The 26050-nt window shown below is 36.0% G+C and overlaps 2 protein-coding genes across 7 annotated transcripts in view; one reads left to right on the forward strand and one right to left on the reverse strand.

Moving 5' to 3' along the window:
* Nucleotides 1-16145, reverse strand: part of l1camb (L1 cell adhesion molecule, paralog b) — a 46807-nt gene extending 30662 nt beyond the window's left edge. For 3 of the 5 annotated variants that reach the window (XR_015522596.1, XM_087305088.1, XM_087305086.1), the window contains exons 1-3: nucleotides 16047-16144; nucleotides 3895-4103; nucleotides 543-645 (exon numbers count right to left, since the gene is read on the reverse strand). Coding sequence is in view for 2 of the 5 variants with exons in the window: in XM_087305086.1 (XP_087161212.1) it covers nucleotides 543-645; nucleotides 3895-4015 (224 nt within the window). In the remaining 3 variants the exon portion in view is untranslated. 5 annotated transcript variants of the gene reach the window in all.
* A 4997-nt stretch (nucleotides 16146-21142) lies between these two features.
* irf10 (interferon regulatory factor 10) overlaps nucleotides 21143-26050 on the forward strand; it is a 10345-nt gene continuing 5437 nt past the window's right edge. The window contains exons 1-6 of one of the 2 annotated variants that reach the window (XM_087305451.1): nucleotides 21143-21469; nucleotides 21554-21753; nucleotides 23108-23297; nucleotides 25375-25451; nucleotides 25521-25554; nucleotides 25699-25794. In XM_087305451.1, the coding sequence (XP_087161577.1) occupies nucleotides 21580-21753; nucleotides 23108-23297; nucleotides 25375-25451; nucleotides 25521-25554; nucleotides 25699-25794 (571 nt within the window). In that variant the 5' untranslated portion in view covers nucleotides 21143-21469; nucleotides 21554-21579. Of the gene's footprint in view, nucleotides 21470-21536; nucleotides 21754-23107; nucleotides 23298-25374; nucleotides 25452-25520; nucleotides 25555-25698; nucleotides 25795-26050 lie in introns of both variants that reach the window. The other variant, NM_212879.1, reaches the window with a different exon arrangement.

Below are 26050 nucleotides of genomic sequence, written 5' to 3' on the forward strand. Positions count from 1 at the left end.
AGACTGTTGACATGTTTCTGTTTGTCCCTTGATTTACCTAATCAGCTGGACTGTCTGCAGTCCGGCGCACAGGCTCTAAATCAGGGGTGTCCAAACTCAAACTGCATATTTAAGCTCCAACTTCCTTCAACACACCTGTCTGGAAGTTTCAAGTATACCTAGAAAGAGCTTGATTAGCTGGTTCTGCTTTGTCTGATTGGTGTTGGAACTAAACTATGCAGGACACCGGCCCTCCTGGATAGAGTTTGGGCACCCTTGTTCAGACGTAGCGAGAGAATATACTAGAACGTGCAGAGAGGTTTTCTTTCACATCACATACGTTTAGCCAGTTATCTAGCCAGTCATCACTGCTGTCATGCATGTCAGAGATATTATGAAGGAAAAGAGAACTTTAATACATGCAATGCATTACCAGTATTGATTCCAGGTGAAGTTTGGCCATTGGTGTCTTTTTGATACCTGAGACTTGCTGAAGCTCTGTGCTGTCGGCAGTGTAATGATCTAAATAATAATGATAATAAGCAGCTCTGCTAAAGACTGACCTGGGCGATGGGTCTCCGCTGGCTTCACAGGCCAGATTAACATCATCCAGGGAGAAAGCGGTGTGAGACACGGGCTGAGTCGTGAACTCTGGAGCCTGTTTTACTGGGGGAACAGACAGAAATATCACACAAACCTTATTTTGTCTTATACTGATGTCCCACTGTTATTCATAGGTGTACATAAAACTTTTGCACAGTATTTATTACTTTAACCTCCTGGTTACCAAGTAAATAAACAACTCGGGCTCATTCTGATTACAAACCCTTACATACATTTCTGGAGTGCGCCAAATGCATTCTAAAATAAATTTTTTTGTTTGCAGTTTTTGTTTTCGCGAGTGCTATTCATGCCTGCTCTTGTGTAAATCCACCAGAGGCCATTGTTGACTAACTGACCAACCGATACCCCCACCCTCCTCCAACGGACAGTGTTTTTAATAGTATTATATATGTATAAAGGGCTATGCTTTCAGAATAAGTCTGTTGCAAATAAATAATTTCCAATTGCTTTTATTTTTAATTTCTCCACTTGCTTTAAAGGCAATGAGCATACTAGAAACATTTGTTAGAGGCAAAAAATATTGTGGACTCAGCCCGTAGCCAGGGGAAGTTCTGGAGCCACCCCTCTTCTGACAAATTTGGCCCTTATATGAGCTCAATTGTCCCATTTTTGACAGTATTCCATCATAAATTTTGAAAATAACCAACAGAATGAAGGCTTTAAGAAGAATAACCAATAAAAGAAATTCAGACTGAGGAAATGAGCTGGACAGTTTGGTATTTGCCTAGAGACTAGTTTTTCATTTAAAACAAGCCTTAACAGATTCCCAATTGTTTGTTGTTGTTTGTTTGTTTGTTTTAAAATGGATGATAATAAATTAGAATTCAATTTTTCATGTTTCTAATATTCTAATCTCATTACATTATATATAAAACTGTAATAACTTACATTTTTAAATAAATATACATTTTTGTAAACACAAAATACTATGATAAGCATTTTGACAAAATTGTAAGAAGTATTTTATTTAATTATGTCACTAAAATGCAATATTTGAACCTGAAATAACTGCAAAAAGGTCCACTTTAAAAAAAAAACACTTAATAGGCTGGCCACAGGCCTGAAATACTTAAAATTATTGAAATTACAAAGAAAATACTAAAGTCAACTTTGGAATTATGACTGACACTATTGCATTATTATTAGTGTACTGTGAGCATCTTTGAAATTTTGCTCTTTCTGGGCTATTTTAGCCCTTATTTCTGATGATATTTCAAAAAAGCAATTCCCCTTCGTTGAAACAGAGATATCTTGCATTTAGTACAACTTGAGTTGGAATGATTTGAATTAAAGGAACTTAATTGATTTCTTTTCTAGAAGCTGGAAGTCAGTCTTGGTGATTGCCTTTTAAAAAATGTTTGTAATAACCACAGGTGTCCACTAAGGGGGGACATTTCTTTTTATATGCTTTAATCGTGTTACATTAAGTAAAAAAATATTAAAATGTTCTTCAAAATAAACAACAGCATTTGATTAAATGGATATTATTAGCCACACATTTTTCTTCTTTCCACAAAATTGTCCTAGTGGACAAATGACCCCATCCAAAGAGCATAGAATCACCAAGAGGCGACACTCTAGTGTAAATTGGGTAACAGCCACTAGATGGCGCAGAGGCCATTTTAGAAATGAAAACTCCAATAGAACAACAGCATATTATAAGTCTGTAAAATAAACTATTAAAGTGCTGAGGATTATGATGGTAAGTGTTTTATTGTCGTCTTTCAGGTTGTATCTCAGCTTTAATGCGCTTTTAAAATAAATAAATAAAAAACAAAGCAGCTGCTTGCCATCGCGACAGCAATGAGATTCAATGGACAGCTGATCGCTTTCACTCCGAAATGGCAGAATCCGGGGCTGCTGCTGGGCGCTGCTGTTGCAATGGAACGTTCAATTGAGTGTCGACTCTTTGTCATTCTAAGCTCTTTGCGCCATCCCTATACATTTATTAGCATTTAAAAGTCCTAAATGTCCTCCTCAGAGAATGAAAGAGTTAATTCTGTAGCATGCAGTTCATAGGAGATATTCAGGTTTACAATCGTCCTCTAGAAAGGACTGATGTGAACTTCTGGTAGTCAAGATATTAACAGAGACACTGATGTACTTACGCTTGTTATATGTGTCTGGCAGAGCAGCAGGAGAAAGCAGATTAAAGAGACAGAAGGAAAGCAGGGTTAGACAGAGATCTGATACAGCATTCAATCCACATTATTGATCCACGGCAAGTCAAAACCTGTGCTGTCATTCGCTGCCAGTTATATCTAGCTCAGTCCGTTCTGATGCTTGATATCACAAACGGGGGTTTCTTTTTGTGCTATTAAAAGGTCTTAGGTTACACTTTACAATAACAGTACATGAATAATGATGTGTTAACGTGTTAACTAAACATTATTATGGACCAATGATGAGTTGAAGCATATGCTAATCATGAACTTACTTTAACACGAGTTTAACAATCTCACGGCAACTCGTAACTTTTGATTTAGTGGCCAATTCGTATAATCTAATTCGTACAATTTAGTACGATTTGCTCATCCCCCAATGATGGTTGGGTTTAGGGGTGGGGTTAGGTGCCACGCCTTCTTTTTAAAATCGTACAATTTCGTACGACTGAACTCGTACAAATTCGCCACTAAACTTAAAGTTTTAATAACAGCATTATTTTATGCTTAATTTAATCATGAACTCATGATATGTTTGTGTATGATTATATCATGACTTTACTTAGAGGGGCTCATCATCATTAATCCATTCTTAACTACTTATAAACTCCTTATGCACGTCCGTCTAGTGTGTTTACACTGGATAACAATAGAAAAGTGTACCGTCGACATCAACAGTTTAAACACAGGAGTAAAGGCTTCACTAGGGTAATTAGGGTAAAGTTAGGGTAATTAGGCAAGTCATTGTATAATAATAATTTGTTCTGGAGACAATCCAACACTAATATTGCTGAAGGGGCAAATAATATTGAGCTTAACATGACTTTAACACTATTAAACACTGCTTTTATTCTAGCTCAAATAAAACTAATCAGACTTTCTCCAGAAGAACAAACATTAGAGGAAACACTGAGAACAATTCCTCAATATGAGAAACAGCATTTGCAAAATAAGGGCTAATAATTTTGACTTCAGCTGTTCATGTTAGTATTTAGTAACTGATGAATGATGATTTGTTTGTGGAGATGACTTGCAAAGCTGTGTTTAGTGCATGAGACGGCGTTCAGCAACAGAAACCACACGTTTAGTCGGAGGCATGTGGAATGAGTGTGCGTGGTGTTTCACTCACAGTCGTGTGGGATCTGAATGTATGCATGGGTTTGTGCCGCGCTGAGGAAGAGGAGCAGCAGATGAAGATGAGTGCGCTTCTGTCCTCTTCTGCCTGCAGGCTGACTCTGCACTGGAGGCATTCTGGAGCAAACATGAAAACAGCCCCGACTCCAGACACACACACAGACTGAAGGACGTCTGGGGGACAGGCTCGCGTCTGGATCAATCCTGCACCACATAGGGGAAGGAAAGGCAAGGTTATTTACTGTATATGGCCCGTTTCATACACAATGGAAATTGAAAGTGCTTTACATAAACAAGAATAAAAGACATATGAAATATAAGTACAGCCTCAAGAAAAAGATCGGACAGTATGGAAAACCCAAATTGAATGTGTTCCTCATGATTTTTATTTTGTTTTTATTTAAATTAACATGTAAATCCAGTTTTGGTATTTGCAACACATTTAAAAAAAAGTTGGGTCAGTGAAGCGTTTACCACTGCAATTTTAACATTCCTTTTCACGTCACTTAAAAGATGTTCAGGGACTGAAGACAGCAAGTGATGAAGTGTGTCAGGTGTAACTAAAACTAAAGAGGGGATCAAAAATAAAGCACAGAACCTATGAAAGCATGCACACACACACAGATATTTTTCACATAAATTTTACTTGGCATCATTTAAAAAAAACACTCAAGACTGATAAGAGTGCATGAGAAAAAACATGATTACAAATAACACAGATAAGAGAGAAAAGGTTAAAACGATTGATTTGGACATTAGAGAACACAGATAAAGGGATCTGCGGAGCAGGAGGATTATTACATTACAAACCATCTCAGACTGTCACTTTACATTACAGGACTCTGATATCTGTTTCCTGAATATCTCTCTATCACACACACACACACACACACACACACACACACACACACACACACACACACACACACACACAAGATAAAATCAGCTTTAGATTTCAAGTGATTCTGTATGATCACACATGCTAATCTCCATTCAGATCCAGAAACACTCATCAGGTTCTGGTTTATGTGTAGTGGAATCTTTAATTATGAACATTAATATCGTATGATCAATAGCTGAGAGAAAACGCTTAACACACAAATACAGTGATGTGCTGGATGTTAATCACAGTGAGATATGTACAATGTACATATAAATAAATCAAAAGCACACCAATAAGTGACTGCTTCACTGTTTCAAAATACAAAACGAATTAAAAGTGAGCATCAGAATGGGGAAGAAAGGGGATTTAAGAGACTTTGAACGTGGCATGGTTGTTGCTGCCAGACGGGCTGCTCTGAGTATTTCAGAAACTGCTGATCTACTGGGATTTTCACACACAACCATCTCTAGGGTTTACAGAGAATGCTCTGACAAAGAGGAGATATCCAGTGAGCGGCAGTTCTGTGGGCACAAATGCCTTGTTGATGAGGCCAGAGGAGAATGGCCAGACTGGTTCCAGCTGATAGAAAGAGAACAGTAACTCAAATAAGCACTCGTTACAACCGAGCTCTGCCTTATCTGAAGCATTATCTTCAGGTTTTGGAGTGTGATGATGTTCTGATGAAGGATGTGTTTGATTAGGGAGAGGTTGAAATGTGGTGTGCCTTCAGGAACATGGTTGGGAAACACTGCTTTAGCAGAGTTATATCATTGATATGGTTTAATCAGCACTGCTGTTTAACAGTAATATAGTTGTAGTCAAGCATTATGAGCATGAATGCTGTATAAAAGGCTGATCTCACAGACCAGCAGTGTGCTTAACAGATTTCTGTGAGGCTCATTAATGGAAAATGAGGTCAAGGATTTTGTTTTGTTCTTGTATCTGTTTATTTCATCCTTTTCATTGGATTAATTTTGTTAATAAAATGTGATTTTATTATTTGAGTGGAGATTTGATTCATTCCCACGATTCATCAACGAGATATCATGTGGTAAGGTGTATAAATCTAACTACTCACTGAAAATTATTACAAAATATGGCCCTAAACAACTCTAAGTAATGCAGTGATGAGAGGATCCTGGTGCTTTATTTAATTAGGCTGTTAGATGAAGGAATCCAGCACAATCTGGAAGCCAAAGCAGGATGTTTTCACCATCACAGAGCGCAGAATTAATGAAGCCCATATTCCCAAAAGAGCCATGCAAGAAAAACTCAATATTTTCAACCCCTGAACAAAAGCAGAGAGCATTTCCCATTCAAGCGCGACCTTATGAGAAACACGCCTCTATTAAAGGCGAACGCTTACGGTCAGGCGGTGTACGACTCTGAGCTGGAAATGACTGTGCTAGACAGCAGTGCAATCTGGCAGATAACAACTAAACCTCGAATACTCTTAAATAATGTAATGCACTCAATTATTGAGTATTTTAAGCTTTAAAAAAAACACGGACAGCACTTTTGATGATTTTCACCTTTTACTCTGCTATGAATATATATATGACCATATTATAGATTAAAAGAAATAACAGAGCGTCTGCTTTTAATAAAAAACTCCATCAACGTGTTCACTTCAATCCAGATGCATGTCATCAAGAATACAGTGCATCTTCAAGAGTTGAAGTAGGCACAAAATGATAAACAGCATAAATATGAATAAGTAATAACACCACTATCCTTTTAAATGCAATCAATAATTAACTATAAAACAACAACAACAACAACATGAGCATGTCATAGGCTGTTTTGAGTCGTGCACTACCATCTGTTATGCTTAAAGAAAGATGCGAGAGAGCAATGCTTTGTCCCTTTATTCATTAGATGTCGCCACAGCGAAATGAACCGGCAACTTTACCAGCATATGTTTTACATGGCTGCAACCCAGTGCTGGGAAATAACCATACACACTCATTCTCACACACACACACACACACACACACACACACACACACACTCATACACTGCAGTCAATTTAGTTGATCAGTTCCCCTATAGCACATGTGTTTGGACTGTGGGGGAAACCGGAGCACCCGTAGGAAACCCACGCCAACACAGGGAAAACATGCAAACTCCACACAGAAACACCAACTGACCCAGCCGGGACTTGAGCCAGTGACCTTCTTGTTGTGAGGCGATTGTACTAGCAGTGAATCGTGCTTTTTTATTATTTTTGTTATTATTGGAGGGACAGGCAGGAATCAGACTCTGAACAGCTCTGTGCTTTACACCATCACACTAACCACTGGGCTATTGACACCCACATTCGTCAGCTTTTAAAGTAGTTAGTGTTTTAATTACTCACGCTCGCCTCCCTCACCGTAGTAAGCTACCGCAACATGGCACATATGAGATCACTGACATCAGCATATAACCAGTTATGACCTTTTACTGAACCGATAACAAATTGTCCACCTCAGCATCACGACTCGGAAAGAAATAATTAATTAAAAAAATAAATAATTAATTGTCACACCAGTATTGTACACCTCTTTATTTTTACTTGCGATGTACACTTTCTTCTAGGAGACTCACGAGTCCTGTAACTCATCTAGGACGCACACTAGGCTTCCCTTACCGTAATACACTTTTCTGAACTTAATACACTTTCTTACCTTAATAGATTTTTCTTATCATAACACACTTCCCTTACCATAATACACATAGCTTACTGTACTGCCCTTCGCTTACCGTAATACACTTCCTTACCGTAATACCCTTTGCTTACTGTAAAACACTTCCTTACCGTATTACCCTTCACTTACTGTAATGCACTTTCTTACCGTTATTCCCTTCGCCTACCATAGTGCACTTTCTTACAATATTACCCTTCCCTTACCGTAATGCACTTCCTTACCGTATTACCCTTCGCTTGCCATAAAACACTTTCCTTACCGTATTACCCTTCGCTTACCGTATTATACTTTCTTACCGTATTACCCTTCGTCTACCATAGTGCACTTCCTTACTGTATTACCCTTTGCTTACCGTAATGCACTTACTTACCGTAATATCCTTTGCTAACCATAATCCACTTCCCTACCATATTACCCTTCGCTTACCGTAATATACTTTACCGTATTACCCTTCACTTAATGTAGTACTCTTCCTTACCGTATTACCCTTCGCTTACCGTAATACTCTTCCTTACCGTATTATCCTTCGCTTACCATAATGCACTTCCCTACCATATTACCCTTCGCTTACCGTAATATACTTTACCGTATTACCCTTCGCTTAATGTAGTACTCTTTCTTACCGTATTACCCTTCGTTTACCGTAATACTCTTCCTTACCGTATTATCCTTCGCTTACCATAATGCACTTCCCTACCGTATTACCCTTCGCTTACCGTAATATACTTTACTGTATTCCTCTTCGCTTAATGTAGTACTCTTCCTTACCGTATTACCCTTCGCTTACCGTAATACTCTTCCTTACCGTATTACCCTTCGCTTACCGTAATACTCTTCCTTACCGTATTATCCTTCGCTTACCATAATGCACTTCCCTACCGTATTACCCTTCGCTTACCGTAATATACTTTACTGTATTCCTCTTCGCTTAATGTAGTACTCTTCCTTACCGTATTACCCTTCGCTTACCGTAATACTCTTCCTTACCGTATTACCCTTCGCTTACCGTAATACTCTTCCTTACCGTATTATCCTTCGCTTACCATAATGCACTTCCCTACCGTATTACCCTTCGCTTACCGTAATATACTTTACTGTATTCCTCTTCGCTTAATGTAGTACTCTTTTTTACCGTATTACCCTTCGCTTACCGTAATACTCTTCCTTACCGTATTACCCTTCGCTTACCGTAATACTCTTCCTTACCGTATTACCCTTCGCTTACCGTAATACTCTTCCTTACCGTATTATCCTTCACTTACCACAATGCACTTCCCTACAGTATTACCCTTCGCTTACCGTAATATACTTTACCGTATTCCTCTTCGCTTAATGTAGTACTCTTCCTTACCGTATTACCCTTCGCTTACCGTAGTACTCTTCCTTACCGTATTACCCTTCGCTTACCGTAATATACTTCCTTGCCATATTACCCTTCGCTTACCTTAATATACTTCCTTACCATATTACCCTTCGCTTTTCACTTACTGTAATACACTTTCCTTACTGTATTACCCCTAGCTTACTGTAATACACTTCCTTACTGTAAAACACTTTCCTTACTGTAATACACCTATATTACAGATTGCCGTAACAACTCATCAATGGTGGGGAAGCACTGTCTCTCAATTGACGAGATGTCTTAATAACTCATTAAAATAACATGCATGCATGACTATTTAATGATGTCAGAGCTGCTACACTAGCCTTCTCGAAAGCTCCGAAGGCATTTCCTGGAAGCAAAAGCATTTCCTAAATTTATTCATTCATAAGAGCCCCATTCAGGATGCTGAGTTAAGTGAATCTGTTTCTCTCCCTGTCCCTCCCTCTCTCGCTCTCTCTCTCTCTCTCTCTCTCTCTCTCTCTCTCTCTCTCACACACACACACACACACACACACACACACACACACACACACACACACAGAGGGATAATGAAGGAAATGACCAGCAGCTGCAGATGATGAACAGCAGTGACTGAAGTGTGGTGTTATAACTCTAGGCTGTTCTTTCGTTCTGATCTACACTTTTTATTGATTATAATATTTCAGTTCTCACTGAGTCAGTTGCATTTCTTGCTCCAGCTCTGAAAGCACGTCTAGAAATAAACAGTTCTGAGGACTGACGCATGAACTGCTAGGAAACAGACTCTGACTGAAGTTAATAAACTCAGTGGAAAAATGAGTCGAGGAGCGAAACAAAGCCCCCATTCTGACACACACAACCCCAAAGAATGGGAATATGGAAAGAGAAATGTTGCAAGCAGACGCCGCACAGATGAAATATGTCATGAAACGCTGTGAACTATAGAGAACTTTCATTGCGAAACTGGAAATATCAGCGTCCTCCTCCACACTCTCTGGAGAATGCGAGAGTCTAAGGTCCCTCACTAGGGTAGATCTGCAGTCAGCACTGCACTGAACCCAACACAAACACTCTGTACATCACAGACTGTAAAAACAGCAGTAATACACACACACACACACACACACACAGCTGTAGTCCACAGGCAGACGATCACAGCTAATCATTGCTGTTGTTCAGATCACTTTAATACTGTAAAACTCAGATGTGATTGTTGAAGAGTCGTGTCAGTCAACGCTTTTATCTTAGAGGTTTTAAAGGCAAAGTAGTACTGGTTAAACTTTATTGTCCTTGACAGGAACTTTGTTATGAGCAACACCATATTGCTGCAGACATTTAATAAAAACCAACAATAAAAACAAAACAGAATGCAGTAATTACAATAGTTATAATGCTAATTAAGATAAACTCTTGTTAAGTAAACCCACTGAAACTGCTACGATTTCTTATATCGGTTCATCCTACACTGAGGGACTATATATCTCCTACCATAGGGAAGCGGATCATAATGTGGAAACAACAAATGAGTTGGATCATTCAGAATACTTTCAACCTGATTAAAGACACAATACTCCTATAAAACTGGAGGATAAAATACTCATCATGCCCAACAATTTTCCATGTCTTTAAGAGATGCATCAACTTAGATTTACACTCTACTGACAGGTCACCAAACCACACTGTGATACCACACCTGCCAATGCTTTCATGAACAGCAAAGTGTGTGTGTGTGTGTGTGTGTGTGTATGTGTATAAGTTATTAAGCAATACTTCTAAGGATTTTACTACATAGACGTTTGCTATACCTCCAGTAAATCATCAATAAACTCTATTTAGGACCAACATAGCATTCCTACAGTGCTCAGCATTATTGAGTAGTCTATTTTCATATGGAATATTTTTATTCATTTCTCAGTCAATATATTTCATTCATTCATTCATTTTCCTTCAGCTTAGTCTCTTATTGATCAGGGGGTGCCACAGTGGAATAACCCACCAACTTATCCAGCATCTGTTTCATGCAGCGGATGCCCTTCCAGCTGCAACCCATCACTGGGAAACATCCACACACACTCATTCAAACACACTCATACACTGCGGCCAATTTAGTTAATCAATTATACGATGACGATTTGTAATTATTAGATATTATTATATATTAAATATATTATTATTAATTCATTCATTCATTTTTTTCAGCTTAGTCCCTTTTTTAATCTGGGGTCACCACAGCAGAATGAACCGCCAACTTATCCAGCATTTGTTTTCTGCAGCGGATGCCCTTCCAGCCGCAACCCATCACTGGGAAAATAGCCTATTATAATATATTAAGTAATTATCAGTGCTGAGTCATTTGTCTAGTTTTATAGTGTTGTGGAAACTCTTTGTTAAAAAAGAAAGTTCAAAATCTTTTTTCTTTTCTTTTGACATTGTAAATGTATTTGCTTTCACTCTTGAGCAATCTATTGTGATGAATCAATATAAGTGAATACATTTATAATGGCACTTTTGAATGCTATTGAACCAGTTTCCCAAACCGACAACAACAACAAAATAATAATAATAATAATAAAGGTATCTTCTTGAGCTCATCATGATACTACAATATTTGAAGGATTGTCTAATCATGACTACAGACTAATCCTGCTTACTGTAAAATCCAGCTTTAAGCCCCAATACATAATAAACTACATCTATTGAAAACTGTTATTTAGTGTTGCATTAGCATTGCACAATTTAATATTCATTTTTCCTTCGGGTTAGTCTCTATTGCAGAGGTTGCCACAGCTGAGTGAAACGCCAACTATTCCGGCATATGTTTTACTGGGCAGATGCCCTTCCAGCTGCAACCCAGTACTGGGAAACACCCACACACACACTCATACACTACGGCTAATTTAGTTTACCCAATTCCCCTATAGCGCATGTGTTTGGACTGTGGGGGAAACCGCACCTGGAGGAAACCCACGCCAACACCAACATGCAAACTCCACACAGAAAACTGTATTTTTATTACATAAATGCACCCTTTGTGAGCAGAATGCATTAGCTTATTATATAAACCATTAAAAAATCGTACTGATGCCACACTATTGACTGATACTGCTGGTGTATATCCTTATAATGGCCTGAGGAAATAAACAGCTGTGTGCGCGTGTGTGTGTGCGCGTGTGTATGTGTGTGTGAGTCGGGCTGAAGAGCTTACACTGTAAGGTTAATAAGTGATGACATAAACATGACCGTGGCCAATAATGCAGTATTATCTTCAAATGAGAAGATCGTGTCGGAAATTTGCCCTGAGCGGTTAAAATAGATGATGTTTTATTAAGCAGCACCGGGAGGAGCACGATCACACAATCAGCCGGTTCGGGGGAAATTGTTTGCATAATTATCCTCTCCTCTCCTCACACACACACACACACACACACACACACACACACACACACACACACACACACACACACACACACACACACACACACACACACACACACACACAGAGCTAACTCACCAGTTTACAGTTTACAGTTCACTCTTCCCTCCTCAGCTCATGCAAAACTCCTCAAGTTCATTCTGATTTTCGCGCACTGAGGGACAGGACATCGACACACACACACACACACACTATAGGCTGTTTCTGTGTCGGATTACAGCCTATATGAGGGCGAACAAGTGAAACTAAACACAGCAGGTAATCTTACATATCCACAATAATGGCGTCCGATAATCGCTGATTTACGGAGCTCTTAATCTCTAAAGTTACTGTAAGTGAGTTGCGCTCTTATAGGCATTTGGGAAGGACAGTCCTGTTCTCAAGAATAACGCCGACCTTTTACTTTTATTTATTTCTTTAAGGTCAGGTTTTCTTCGGGTTCATGACAAAGTAATGCAAACACATTTACTGTAAACCCAGCACATATACATGTGGTTATGAACAAAATACTAGATTATGAGGGAAATGAACGTGCAGGTTAATACTTTAAAAATAAGTACATAATAATAATAATAATAATAATAATAATAATAATAATAATAATAATAATAATAATAATTATAATAATAATAATGAACAAGAAAAAGGATGAAAAGTTTAAGTTATTGTGTTAGATGAAAAGACATCGTCACATGACACTAAACTCTTCCCACACTGGGAGACACACAGGAACTCCTGCTTTCTTCTGATTATAGACTGTGTAAATGTTGGCATGAAGCTGTTTCACTCATTATATTGATCCATTCTTTTAGCTTTGCACTGATAAAATGATTCACTGGTTTGCTATTTTTTAAGTTAAGAGGTTGCAAACAATTTATATGGGTAACAATATAAAACAAACAAACAAATGAAATTGGGTAATGTTCAACGTAATTTGTTTAAATTCAGACCATATATATTATTTATATATTAAATGTAGACTATTCATTTAAAATAATATATATATATATACACACACACAGTTGGAGTCAGAATTATTCGCCCTCCTGTTTATTTTTTCCCCCAATTTCTGTTTAATGAAGAGCAGATTTTTACAACACATTTCTGATCATAACAGTGTTAATAACTCATCTCTAATAACTGATTTATTTTCTCTTCATTATGATGACAGCACATAATATTAGACTAGATATTCTTCAAGACACTTCTATACAGCTTAAAGTGACATGTAAAAGCTTCACTAGGGTAATTAGGGTAACTAGGCAAGTTATTGTAATTAGGCAAGTTATTGTATGATGATGGTTTGTTCTGTAGACTAGCGAGAAAAATATATAGCTTAAAGGCGTTAATAAATCTGACCCCTTTTGAATTTTGAAATTTCTTGTTTAAAAAATTTAGAACTGCTTTTATTCTAGCCGAAATAAAAAAACAAATAAGACTTTCTACAGAAAAACAAATATTATTAGACATACTGTGAACATTTCCTTGCTCTGTTAAACATCATTTGGAAAATATTTATAAAAGAAAACAAAAATCAAAGGGGGGCAAATAATTCTGACTTCAACTGTAAATTGTATATATATTAAATATAGGCTATACTTGCCAAATACTATATATATGTATGTATGTGCATCCAACTGATGAAATGAGCAGGAACAATTTTCACAGTCCCATCACAAAGATAAGCAATGTCCAGTCGGAATTAGTTGACCATGAGCAACAAAATTGTATTTAATCACCGTATTTATATAGAATTTATATGAAAAAAAAGAAAAAAAAAGAAAACCATTTTTAGTTCAAATATCTACATTTTAAAAGGGAGAATAAGTTTAATTCACCAAGCCCACAGGCAGATAATTTCCTTAAAACGAGCAAAAAAACTCTAAATTTTGACTTATTTCTTCTGACGGTATAAATTAAACAATATTTTTACTTGATCTAAGAATTATTTTGATATTTGGACTAGTAATGAGACAAAGCAAAGCAAGAAAAGTTTTTTTTTTTTTGCATTTGCATTTTTTTTGTGATTATTCAATTTCTGTACGCAAATACTGTTAGACTCCCCCAAAAAACAAATAGCGTCAAACAGAGATATTCAAACCATCTTGTGAAACTGTATTCATATCGCAACATTTATCACGGAATTTTTTAAAATTAAATTAAACTAAATTCTAATTCTATTAAATTAGATTAAATATCTGTATCTGTATATTATGTAAATATCTGTCTATATATATATATACAGTTGAAGTCAGAATTATTTGGCTCCCTTTTTTTTCTTTTTTAAATAATTCCCACATGATGATTAACAGAGCAAGAAAATTTTCACAGTGTGTCTGATAATATTTGTTCTTCTGGAGAAAGTCTTATTTGTTTTATTTCGGCTAGAATAAAATTAGTTTTTATTTTTTTTAAAAGCATTTTTTGGGACAAAATTATTATCCTCTTTAAGGTAAGTTTTTTTATACAATAACTTGCCTAATTGCCCTAACCTGCCTAGTTACCCTAATTACCCTAGTGAAGCCTTTACATGTCACTTTAAGCTGTATAGAAGTGTCTTGAAGAATATCTAGACTAATATTATTTACTATCATCATGGAGAAGAGGAAAGACATTGGTTATTAAAGATAAGTTATTAACACTATTATGATTAGAAATGTGTTGAATAAATCTGCTCTCCGTTAAACAGAAATTGGTGAAAAAATAAACAGGAGGCAAATAATACTGACGTCAACCAACTATATATACCATACTGTATATGTATATATATATACAGGAGACAACAGCACATCACCTAAACATGCATTTCCATTTATATACCAGTGTTAATAATAATAATATTAATTTAAAAAATGCCAAAAAAACAAAAATATACAGGCTGAAAAAAAGGAGCAGGAGTAATTTCCACAGGCCGCAGGAGATATGTGACTTTTTTTTGTAAGCAAAATATATATAATTATTATAATTATAATTATTATTATTATTATTATCAGTTGTAATGTAACTTTAAAACAGATATAAACAGATATTAGTATACACTGCCATATGCACCACATGTAGTCTATTCTGTCCCATGCTTGTGCTTCAGAACTTCATCATATTAAACTGTAGACAGTGAAATTAAACACACACTGATCACAGCCAACCATGAAGGATCAAAAGGAGGAACGCCTCACAAGTAGTTTAATATAGCTTTAGCCTGCATCATAACAAGCAGAGCACATAAAGAAACAATGGCTGAGCCCGTATACCTTACACACACACACACACACACACACACACACACAGAGGCGGAGACGGCTGGAGCAGCACTGACAGACAGAATAACACCTCAGTTACGGGATGCTCCTCTACACTAATGAGAGAATATCAACATGACGGACAGCAGACTACAGAACATTACGAGACAAATCAGCTCTGATTTTTAACACACCGCTCCAGAGAACGCAATAGAAAGCTGCCATGCTCACATGTGGGCCTCCTGGAAATGATTTCGCAGAAACAATGCTATTTCCCCCTTTAATTATTGGACGTACAGTAATAAGCCAGTGCACTTAATAACATCCTTTTATTTCCTCCAGCAGGGAACAGATCCGTCTACCAGCTCCTTCACAACTGTGAATACACACAAGGCCAAGGTGTGTTCAAGCTGCCTTCGACACCTAGTGACACACACACACAGACGCCCACACCCACATGCATCCACTCTGCATCCACTACACATCCAGCACAAAACAAAGACCCTGTGATATCTGATATAAATGGTGTATATTCTTACCTCTGCAGGTGAATCTGTGTGTTGGTCTGGATGGTGCGGGACACGCCTTGCTCTGTTCTTCTGTGTGTGTGTGTTTCTCTCTGTTCTCCTCGGCCAATGAAGTGAAGGCTTGAAGGATGCTGCAGTGAGGGAGAAACACACCCTTTCTGCCCCTCCCCCGCTCGCCCTCGGCTCCACCCACTCGCCTATCATTGGCTGATCAGTAGAGGTGACATCATCCTTCAGGACCTGCACCCCCTTCCCTTTTTCTCCCTCTCTCAGCCACAATAGAGAACACACACACACACACACTCACACACACACACACACACAGGCTCCATCAGCCCGGCTCCTTCATTATGTTTATAGCCCTGTCATTACCACAATCCTCCAATCACATCAACCCCATGTGTTTACTTTAGGAACAATGGGGGAAAATGCACCGTCATATGTGAGCCTGGACCACAAAACCAGCCATGGGTGTATTTATGGGAATAGCCAAAAATATACTGCATGAGGCACAATTATTGAGTTGTACTTTTATGTCAAAGGTCATTTGAATATTAATTATAGATCATATCCTATAAAGACATTTAGTAAATTATAATCAATAAATACATCATAACGTAATGTTTGATTAGTTGCATTGCTAAGAGTAATATTATATTATATTATATTATATTATATTATATTATATTATATTATATTATATTATATTATATTATATTATATTATATTATTTATACTATTTATATTTTATTTATTATATGATATTTTATATTATGTTCTATATTATATTATAATAATTATATTACATTTATTATATATTATATTATGTTCTATATTATATTATATTTATTATATTATATTTTTATATTATATTATATTGTATTATATATTATATTATGTTCTATATTATATTATTTATATTTATCATATAATACATTTATTAAATTATATTATAACATTTAATTATATTAATTTTATTCTATTAATTATATTTGTTATATTTATATTATATTATATTATATTATATTATATTATATTATTTATACTATTTATATTTTATTTATTATATGATATTTTATATTATGTTCTATATTATATTATAATAATTATATTACATTTATTATATATTATATTATGTTCTATATTATATTATATTATATTTATTATATTATATTTTTATATTATATTATATTGTATTATATATTATATTATGTTCTATATTATATTATTTATATTTATCATATAATACATTTATTAAATTATATTATAACATTTAATTATATTAATTTTATTCTATTAATTATATTTGTTATATTTATATTATATTATATTATATTATATTATAACAATTTAATTATATTATATTGAATTTTATTTTTTATATTTAATATATTATATTATATTATAGTATATTATATTATATTATATTATATTATATTATATTATATTATATTATAACAATTTAATTAAATACATATATTTATTATAGTATATTTTATTATATTAATTTAATTTAATTTAATTTATTTAATTTAATTTCAATTTAGTTAATATATTATATTAATTATATTGTATTATATTAATTTTATTATATTATCCTTTATTTTATTATATTTTATTTATTATATTATATTTATTATATTTTATTTGATTATATTAAACTTTATTTTACTTCATTATATTTTATTTTATTATATTATATTTATAATATTAATTATATTAAATTATAATTATTATATTATATTATATTATATTATATTATATTATATGATATTAAAATATATCATTGAAATATTGTCCTATCAAAACAAACCACACATCAATGTAAAGCTTGTCCATTCTGCCTTCAGATGATGTGTATATCTCGATTTACCCGTATTTTGTGGTCCAGGGTCAGATTTAACAATTCAGACAAAGCATAGGTGTCATTCATGATCATCATCACTGGAGAAATGCAGAGAATGCTGCAAGTGAAGATGTTCATTTGTCCATTAGTGAGTGTCAGATTGCAGCTCTGAGGACTCTATGGTTTGATCTGGTTGTGATGTATATTGAGGGTGAGTATTGTGGTGTTGTGTTCAGCAGAGTGTGAAGAGCAGATGGTGCGGGTGCGGGTGTGTGCGGGACCGTCCCAACACAGATCACACTGACCCTCCACACAGCAGCACAAACACACACACAGCAGTGGATATACATACACACACCTTAAATATTACACTTCAGCACACCTCGCTTTAATACATACAATAAACTCGACCATATACAGTTGAAGTCAGAATTATTCGCCCTCCTGTATATTTTTTCCCCTAATTTCAATTTAACAGAGAGCAGATTTCTTCAGCACATTTCTAATCATAACAGTGTTAATAACTCATCTCTAATCACTGATTTATTTTCTCTTCATCATGATGACAGCACATAATATTAGACTAGATATTCTTCAAGACACTAGTGTTCAGCTTACAGTGACATGTAAAGGCTTCACTAGGGTAATTAGGGTAAAGTTAGGGTAATTAGGCAAGTCATTGTATAACAGTGGTTTGTTCTGGAGACAATCCAACACTAATATTGCTGAAGGGGTGAATAATATTGAGCTTAACATGACTTTAACACTATTAAACACTGCTTTTATTCTAGCCCAAATAAAACTAATAAGACTTTCTCCAGAAGAACAAACATTAGAGGAAACACTGTGAACAGTTGAATAATACTGTGATTCAGTTGATAATTGAATAAATAGTTTTTGGTGTAATGACTTACACAATGAAAAGTGTTTGAGAAGTTGAGAAGATTTTGACCATTTAAATGAGAATAGACTCATCGTTTTGTTTGTTGATCATCAAGCCATATGCATTCAGTTTTTGTCCAAACTACAGGCAATTGTATTTACTACTTGCACACATGTGCCGAAGCATTTGCAATTGGATATTACACTCTCATGTGAACAGGAAGCTAATTGTTCAGAGATGTAAACGTGTTGTTTTAAAAAATAAAAATGACCAATTCTAAAATAGCAACTGAGAAAAACTAAAAGGTCCAAAAAAACAACAACAGCAAAACAAGAGATGATACAGCAGCACCCCCTGGCGGTGAGTCTGGGGAAATAATGGGGACTTGAGGTGCAGTGATCAAAATATATATATATATATATATATATATATATATATATATATATATATATATATATATATATATATATATATATATATATATATATATATATATATATATATATATATATATATAAGGTGTTATTTAATTTTAATACATTGAATAATAGTGGAATTCATTAAAAGCAAAAAAAGAAAAAAAGAAAAGAAAATAGAGAAAGGAAGGCCAGATCTGCAATAAACACTGGATAACCAGTGGCTTGATTAGAGGCTGATATGCAGAGAAGCCTGCACACAACCCAGGAAAATTATAGACAAGCAGGACCTTTACGTTAATCAAAGATTATGAAAATAAAACACAGATGAACAGTTTTACGGGCGTTTCTATTAGTGTTGAATAGAAGAGAGGTAATTTTCAGCACAGTAAAACGGGTTTAATTTTGTTTGTTAGAATATTTACACTTATGAATATCAAACTTAACCAACAAAGTAAGTAGATTAATATCTTAAAACCGTAGTTTCAGGTTCTGTTTTTTATTTTATTTATTTTTATTAATGTCAAGATACAACTTAGAATACAGTAAAAGATAACAGCTCTTTTACACAATAATCACATTAGATGCAAGATAAAGAGCAAAACCAAAAATAAAATGCATATAAAAAAGTTAAGAGAAATAAAGCAAGAAAAAAGTAGCATGAAAGACCTCGTCATATTTGTTCAAGAAAAAAAGCACATTTCTTATTTTCAATTAATCTGAGTGATTTAAATAAATGTTCTATTTCACACAAGAATTCTATAAAGATTTAAGGTACTCTGTTTTTGAAAGTAAAATTTCCCAGTAGGTATTAGAAAGTTCACAGCGGCTTCTAACAACTTTGGTTTTTAAAATAACAAATAACATCCTTAAGGTGCAAATTACCACTCATTACCCTTGAAAAAGCAATATGAACTTAAATCATTCCAAAACAATGATGATACATCGCATGAAGAAAACAAGTGACAAACATCTCCACACTCATTCATATCAGTAACATCACAATATTTGGATGAGAGTGCACTATATGGGTAAATATTGTGCCAGATTTTAAAGTGCACATCTTTTATTTAATTAGAAATACAGAATTTTTATAGGAATAACCATGTTTTCCTCCATTGAATGTTAACAAATATAGAACCCACATAATAACTGTCCTCTGGGAGTAACTGAGTTATGTGGCTTACTGAGAATACATTTTCCTCCTAGGCATAACTGTGACAATTGTTTGGACCCTGCTTTCAATAATCCACTAGGTTTAGCCTTTATAATTGATTTAAATTCCATATACTGGACAGGGAATTGATTAATATTTATAAAACTCTTAAACGTTAAAAGATCCCTGTTACTATTAAAAAGATCAGAAACAAAAATAATGTTTTTCTTAAACCCTTAATCCCAGAAAAAAAGATTTATTAATTATCTTAATGTCTACATTATTCCATAAAAGGGGTGAGAAATTGCGGCTGTAAGTCAGTTTACAGGCTAATATTGATGGAATTTAACTAATTTAAGAGGTAATTTATTCATTCATTTTCAGCTTAGTCCCTTTATTAATCCAGGGTCACCACAGCAGAATGAACCGCCAACTTATACAGCACAGTGGACGCCCTTCCAGTAGCAACTCATTTCTGGGAAACATCCAAACACATACTCATTCACACTCATACACTATTTAGCCAACCCAATTCACCTGTACCACATGTGTTAGGACTACAAACTCCACACAGAAACGCCAACTGACCCAGCCGAGGCTCGAACCAGCAACCTACTTGCTGTGAGGCGACAGCACTACCTACTGCACCTCTGCATCCCCATAGCTAACTTACCAATGGAGTAATTGCACTTCATTAAAAAAAGAAAGGCCACCAATCTTTATAATTATCTATGTCAGGAATAGTTTCAGGTTCTGTTTCCCCCAGCAGGAGCTGAATCATGACGTCATGATTGAGGTCGCGCATGCGCGGTGAGTGAGGAACGGGGAACTGAATCCAGCGGAATCCACCGGCGCGCAAACAGAAACTACCCTGGGAGAGAGCTCTGGCTGAGTGTGTGACCTGCTCGCGCATCTGTCCGAGTGTTTCCACACACACAGCTGACTGGCTGATCAGTGGACGTCATAAACGCAGAGTTTACTACGCTATCGTGTGCGTGACGTCATCAGGTCACTGTAAACCGAGAGCGACACGCGCTCTGCGAGGGAAACCGAAAGCGTTTCACTTTATACTTTTACTTTCACTTTTCCTAAGCGCACACACTCAGCCGTCTGAGTACATGCACGAGCGCCGCTGTGAGTTTGTCAAACTTTTTCGATTCCTTCATGACTTTAGCTGCAGCTTCATTACAGTGTGGTGTAGTGGCTGTGTTTTTGCAGAACAGCAGATCTGATGGTCCAGAAGGATGGAGGACAGGTCCAGACACATGCGCCTCAGAGAGTGGCTGATAGCGCAGATAGACAGCGCAGAATACCCGGGGCTGAGCTGGGAGAACGCGGAGAAAAGCATGTTCAGGATCCCGTGGAAACACGCCGCCAAACAGGACTACAGACAGAACCAGGACGCGGCTCTGTTTAAGGTGAACAGCCGGAGAATCAGATTAACAGCAACACCTGAGTGTGTGTGTGCGTGTGTGTGTGTGTGTGTGTGTGTGTGTGTGTGTGTGTGCGCGCGATCAAAGGAGACTTTAATCAGATGAAGGTACAATTATTTGCTCTCCTGTGAAGCTTTCAAATATTTCCCATATTATGTTTCTCAGATTGAGGAGTTGTTCACAGTGTTTCCTCTAATATTTGTTCTTCTGGAGAAAGTCTTATTAGTTTTATTTGGGCTAGAATAAAAGCAGTTTTTAATAGTGTTAAAGTCATGTTAAGCTCAATATTATTCACCCCTTCAGCAATATTAGTGTTGGATTGTCTCCAGAACAAACCACTGTTATACAATGACTTGCCTAATTACCCTAACTTTACCCTAATTACCCTAGTGAAGCCTTTACATGTCACTGTAAGCTGAACACTAGTGTCTTGAAGAATATCTAGTCTAATATTATGTGCTGTCATCATAATGAAGAGGAAAGCAACACAGGCTCTTTCTGAAAACGTAGCCCTATACACATTTCTGGAGATCATGAATTATGTAGCCAGAAGGCCGTCTCCCTAGTTTTTCACGATTTTTATTGTAATTTTTTTGTGATAAAAAAGAAATTTGCAGACAATTTTGCGATAATTTTTTATATATACATAAACGTAAAAAAAATATATATCATCCGCTGTATAAAACATATTCTGGATAAGTTGGTGGTTCATTCCGCTGTGGTGACCCCTGATTAATAAATGGACCAAACCGAAAAGAAAGTGAATAAATAAATGAACATCCCTTTCCCCAGGCTGGCTACGGGCCTGTTAAATATTAATAAGCTTATAATTAAGAGTTTATTGAGCTACAAGTCTTAGTTTATGATTTGTTAATAGCATGAATTGTACATTAGAATAAAGTGTGACCAAAGTTTATTTAAATCTGAAAAGTACAGCGAAGGGCGAAGCAGTGGCGCAGTAGGTAGTGCTGTCGCCTCACAGCCAGAAGGTCACTGGTTCGAACCTCGGCTCAGTTGGCGTTTCTGTGTGGAGTTTGCATGTTCTCCCTGCGTTTGCGTGGGTTTCCTCCGGGTGCTCTGGTTTTCCCCCACAGTCCAAACACATGCGGTACAGGTGAATTGGGTAGGCTAAATTGTCCGTAGTGTATGTGTGGATGTTTCCCAGAGATGGGTTGCGGCTGGAAGGGCATCCGCTGTCTAAAAACGTGCTGGATAAGTTGGCGGTTCATTCCGCTGTGGCGACCCTGGATTAAAAAAGGGACTAAGCTGACAAGAAAATGAATGAATGAATGAAAATACAGCGGAATATTTATTAGACTAATTGTGATGTGCGTCTCAGGCTTGGGCCATGTACAAGGGTAAATTTCAGGAGGGCAGGGATAAAGCAGACCCGTCCACATGGAAAACTCGCCTACGCTGCGCCCTGAACAAGAGCACGGACTTCCAGGAGGTTTCAGAGCGCAGTCAGCTGGACATCTCTGAGCCCTACAAGGTGTACCGGATCCTGGAGGACAGCGCACGGGGGACAGGTACCAACCCAGATCCTCAAACCATCAGAAAACAGCCCACTTCTGCATTTCTATACAGAGCAGTTAACAGCTCTCTCATTTACGTTAATATTTCCTATATTATACTTTACAGTATTTGTGCATGTACAGTTGACGGCAGAATTATTCGCCCACTTTGAATTTTCGTTTCTTTTCTAATATTTCCCAAATGATGTTGAACAGAGCAAGGAAATGTTCACAGTATATCTGATAATATTTTTTCTTCTGGAGAAAGTCTTATTGGTTTTATTTCGGCTAGAATAAAAGCAGTTATTATTTTTTGAAACACCATTTTAAGGACAAAATTATTAGCCCAAATATCTACACACTGATGAACCAAGAAGCATTGATGCATATTGAGTCAAATTAAGTGAATCAATTATAATTATTATTGTTGTTAATATTATTATTATTATTATTATTATATATATATTTTTTTTTACAATCTAGTTTTCGCTTTGACATAAGTTATTTTCGCTTACCCCATTGGCAGATTATTTAGCATGTTTTAATTTTGAATCACTTTTTCTGAAAATTAGACAATATTATTTGTCTAGAAAAAGCTTCTTGATTTAAGAATGTTTAGATATTTGTTTTAGAAACAAGACAAAATCTAAGTGTAAAAAAAAGCATTTATTGCAGTGTGTACAATTATGGAGTTTGTCGTTACTATTATGATTATTTTGCAATAACTAAACCTAATAAGGTAAGGTAACTCAAACCTTTTGAGGAAACAGATTGCAACAAACCATTTAAGTTCAAAAACTCATCCTAATGAGTACTGTGAACTTAATCCATTTGAGTAAACAAAGCAATTCAAGCACAGTAAAACCAGACAAATGAAGAGAACTCAAACCAGCTGAGTACTGTAAACCCAATAAGTTAAGACAACTCAAACCATTTGAGTTAAAAAAAAACTAATGTAAATGAGTCCTGTGAACTTACTCCTTAATAAGGTATTTAATTAACTCATTACCTTCAACACTGACTTCAAAATGCTTTTCAAATGAGTAGAATTAACTTCCAGTCAATTTTGAGTTAACCCCACTCATTTCATTTGATTGAGTTTACAGTTGGGTTTAACAGTGTATTATCTTTCGATTCCTAAATATGTTCAGTGACCAAACACTTATTTCATTGAATGTACAGCGGGGTAAATAAATGTTCAAGACGTCACCATTGATTTCAGAAAACATATTTCTAAAGGTGCTGCTGACTTGAATTTTTTTCCAGATGTCGTTAACAACCAAATAAATCCAGATATGCAAAGAAAACTAATATAAATAGTTTACAAATGAAGTCATGCCTAATAAACTGAAATGAAAAAGTATTGAACACATGAAGAAAGGAAGGTGTAGTTAAGCAGTGAAAGCCCAGCCAGCAGCTGAAATCTGTCAGTAGTTCTTCAGCAAGCCTCTGCCCTTCCTCAGTGTAAATGAAGATCAGCTGCTTCAGTCCAACATCTACATCAGCAGGAGGATGAAGATGAAGCCAGCGTGGACATTTCAGCAAGACAATGATCCAAAACACAGCCGAGGAGACTCTCAGATGCTTTCAGAGAAAGACAATCAAGCTGTAGAATGGCCCAGCCAATCACCTGAGCTGAATCCAATAGAGAATACAGAATACAGCTCAGATCTGATAGACGAGACCCACAGAAGCATCAAGATTTACACACTCTGATGAAGACTGAGAGAAACTCACACCTGAGCACTGCAGGAGGCTTCATTCTCCATATGAGAGGCGGCGTTCAGCTGCAGCACCACAACAGCCTTTATATACTGTATTAAACACAGTTCAGCAGTTCAGCTCTCTCTCCTTCTGTCAGTTCATTCTTATTAAACTCATTTATCAGATTTGTTTTGTTTTATGTTTGTATTGTTTAGGTTTTTACCAAAATCTGCTTCAATTCCATGTCAGCAGCTCCTCTAGACATATTAATCCCAGGAAAAAACATGGCAATATATTTAATACTAATTTTCCCAGCTGTTTATATGTATAGATATGTATAGTACATATGCAGATGTGCAGTCACTAAGCTCTGCCTCCTGTTCATCAGACTCTGCTGTAAATCCAGTAATATCGCAGGACAGCGACTGCAGTAAAGCGCTCAGAGAGACACACCTGTCCATGCAGGTAAAGATGGAGAATAGTGCTGTACAGAATACTGCTTGAAAATGAAAATAATAGTGTTTTCACATCTAGGAGGACGAGTCCGACAGCGGTGCTGGATGGACAGGTTCGTGTTTTGCTTTCAGAAAACAATCAGTTCAGACAAACAGTTTCACTTTCACTTACACTGCATATATATGTGTGTGTGTGTGTGTGTGTGTGTGTGTGTGTGTGTGTGTGTGTGTGTGTGTGTGTGTGTGTGTGTGTGCAGTGAATGGGACGGCATCTGTGTGTTCTGGAACAGGACCCAAACCCTGCGCTAATCTTCAACCTGCTGCTTTATATCCGCCTCAGGTCCACTTATCAGGTGAGGGCACGGTTTGCTCAGGTTTCATCATTTTTTTATGTATTTATTAAATATTAAGTCAGTGTTACTGTCATTATGATTGAAGCACAGATTGAGACACAAAGACATAAAGACTAAAATAGTGTGGGTCAAAAGATGGGACGTCCCGTTCTGGTGTCCACATGAAGTTAATTAGCATTTTATGCATGATTTATTAAACATAAAAAGAATGTGTGGAAAACATGACTGTTTTAGATTAAATAAATGGGTGAAAGAA

Source organism: Danio rerio, chromosome 23 (assembly GCF_052040795.2).
Source record: "Danio rerio strain M-AB ecotype USA chromosome 23, GRCz13ab, whole genome shotgun sequence".
Taxonomy (NCBI): domain Eukaryota; kingdom Metazoa; phylum Chordata; class Actinopteri; order Cypriniformes; family Danionidae; genus Danio; species Danio rerio.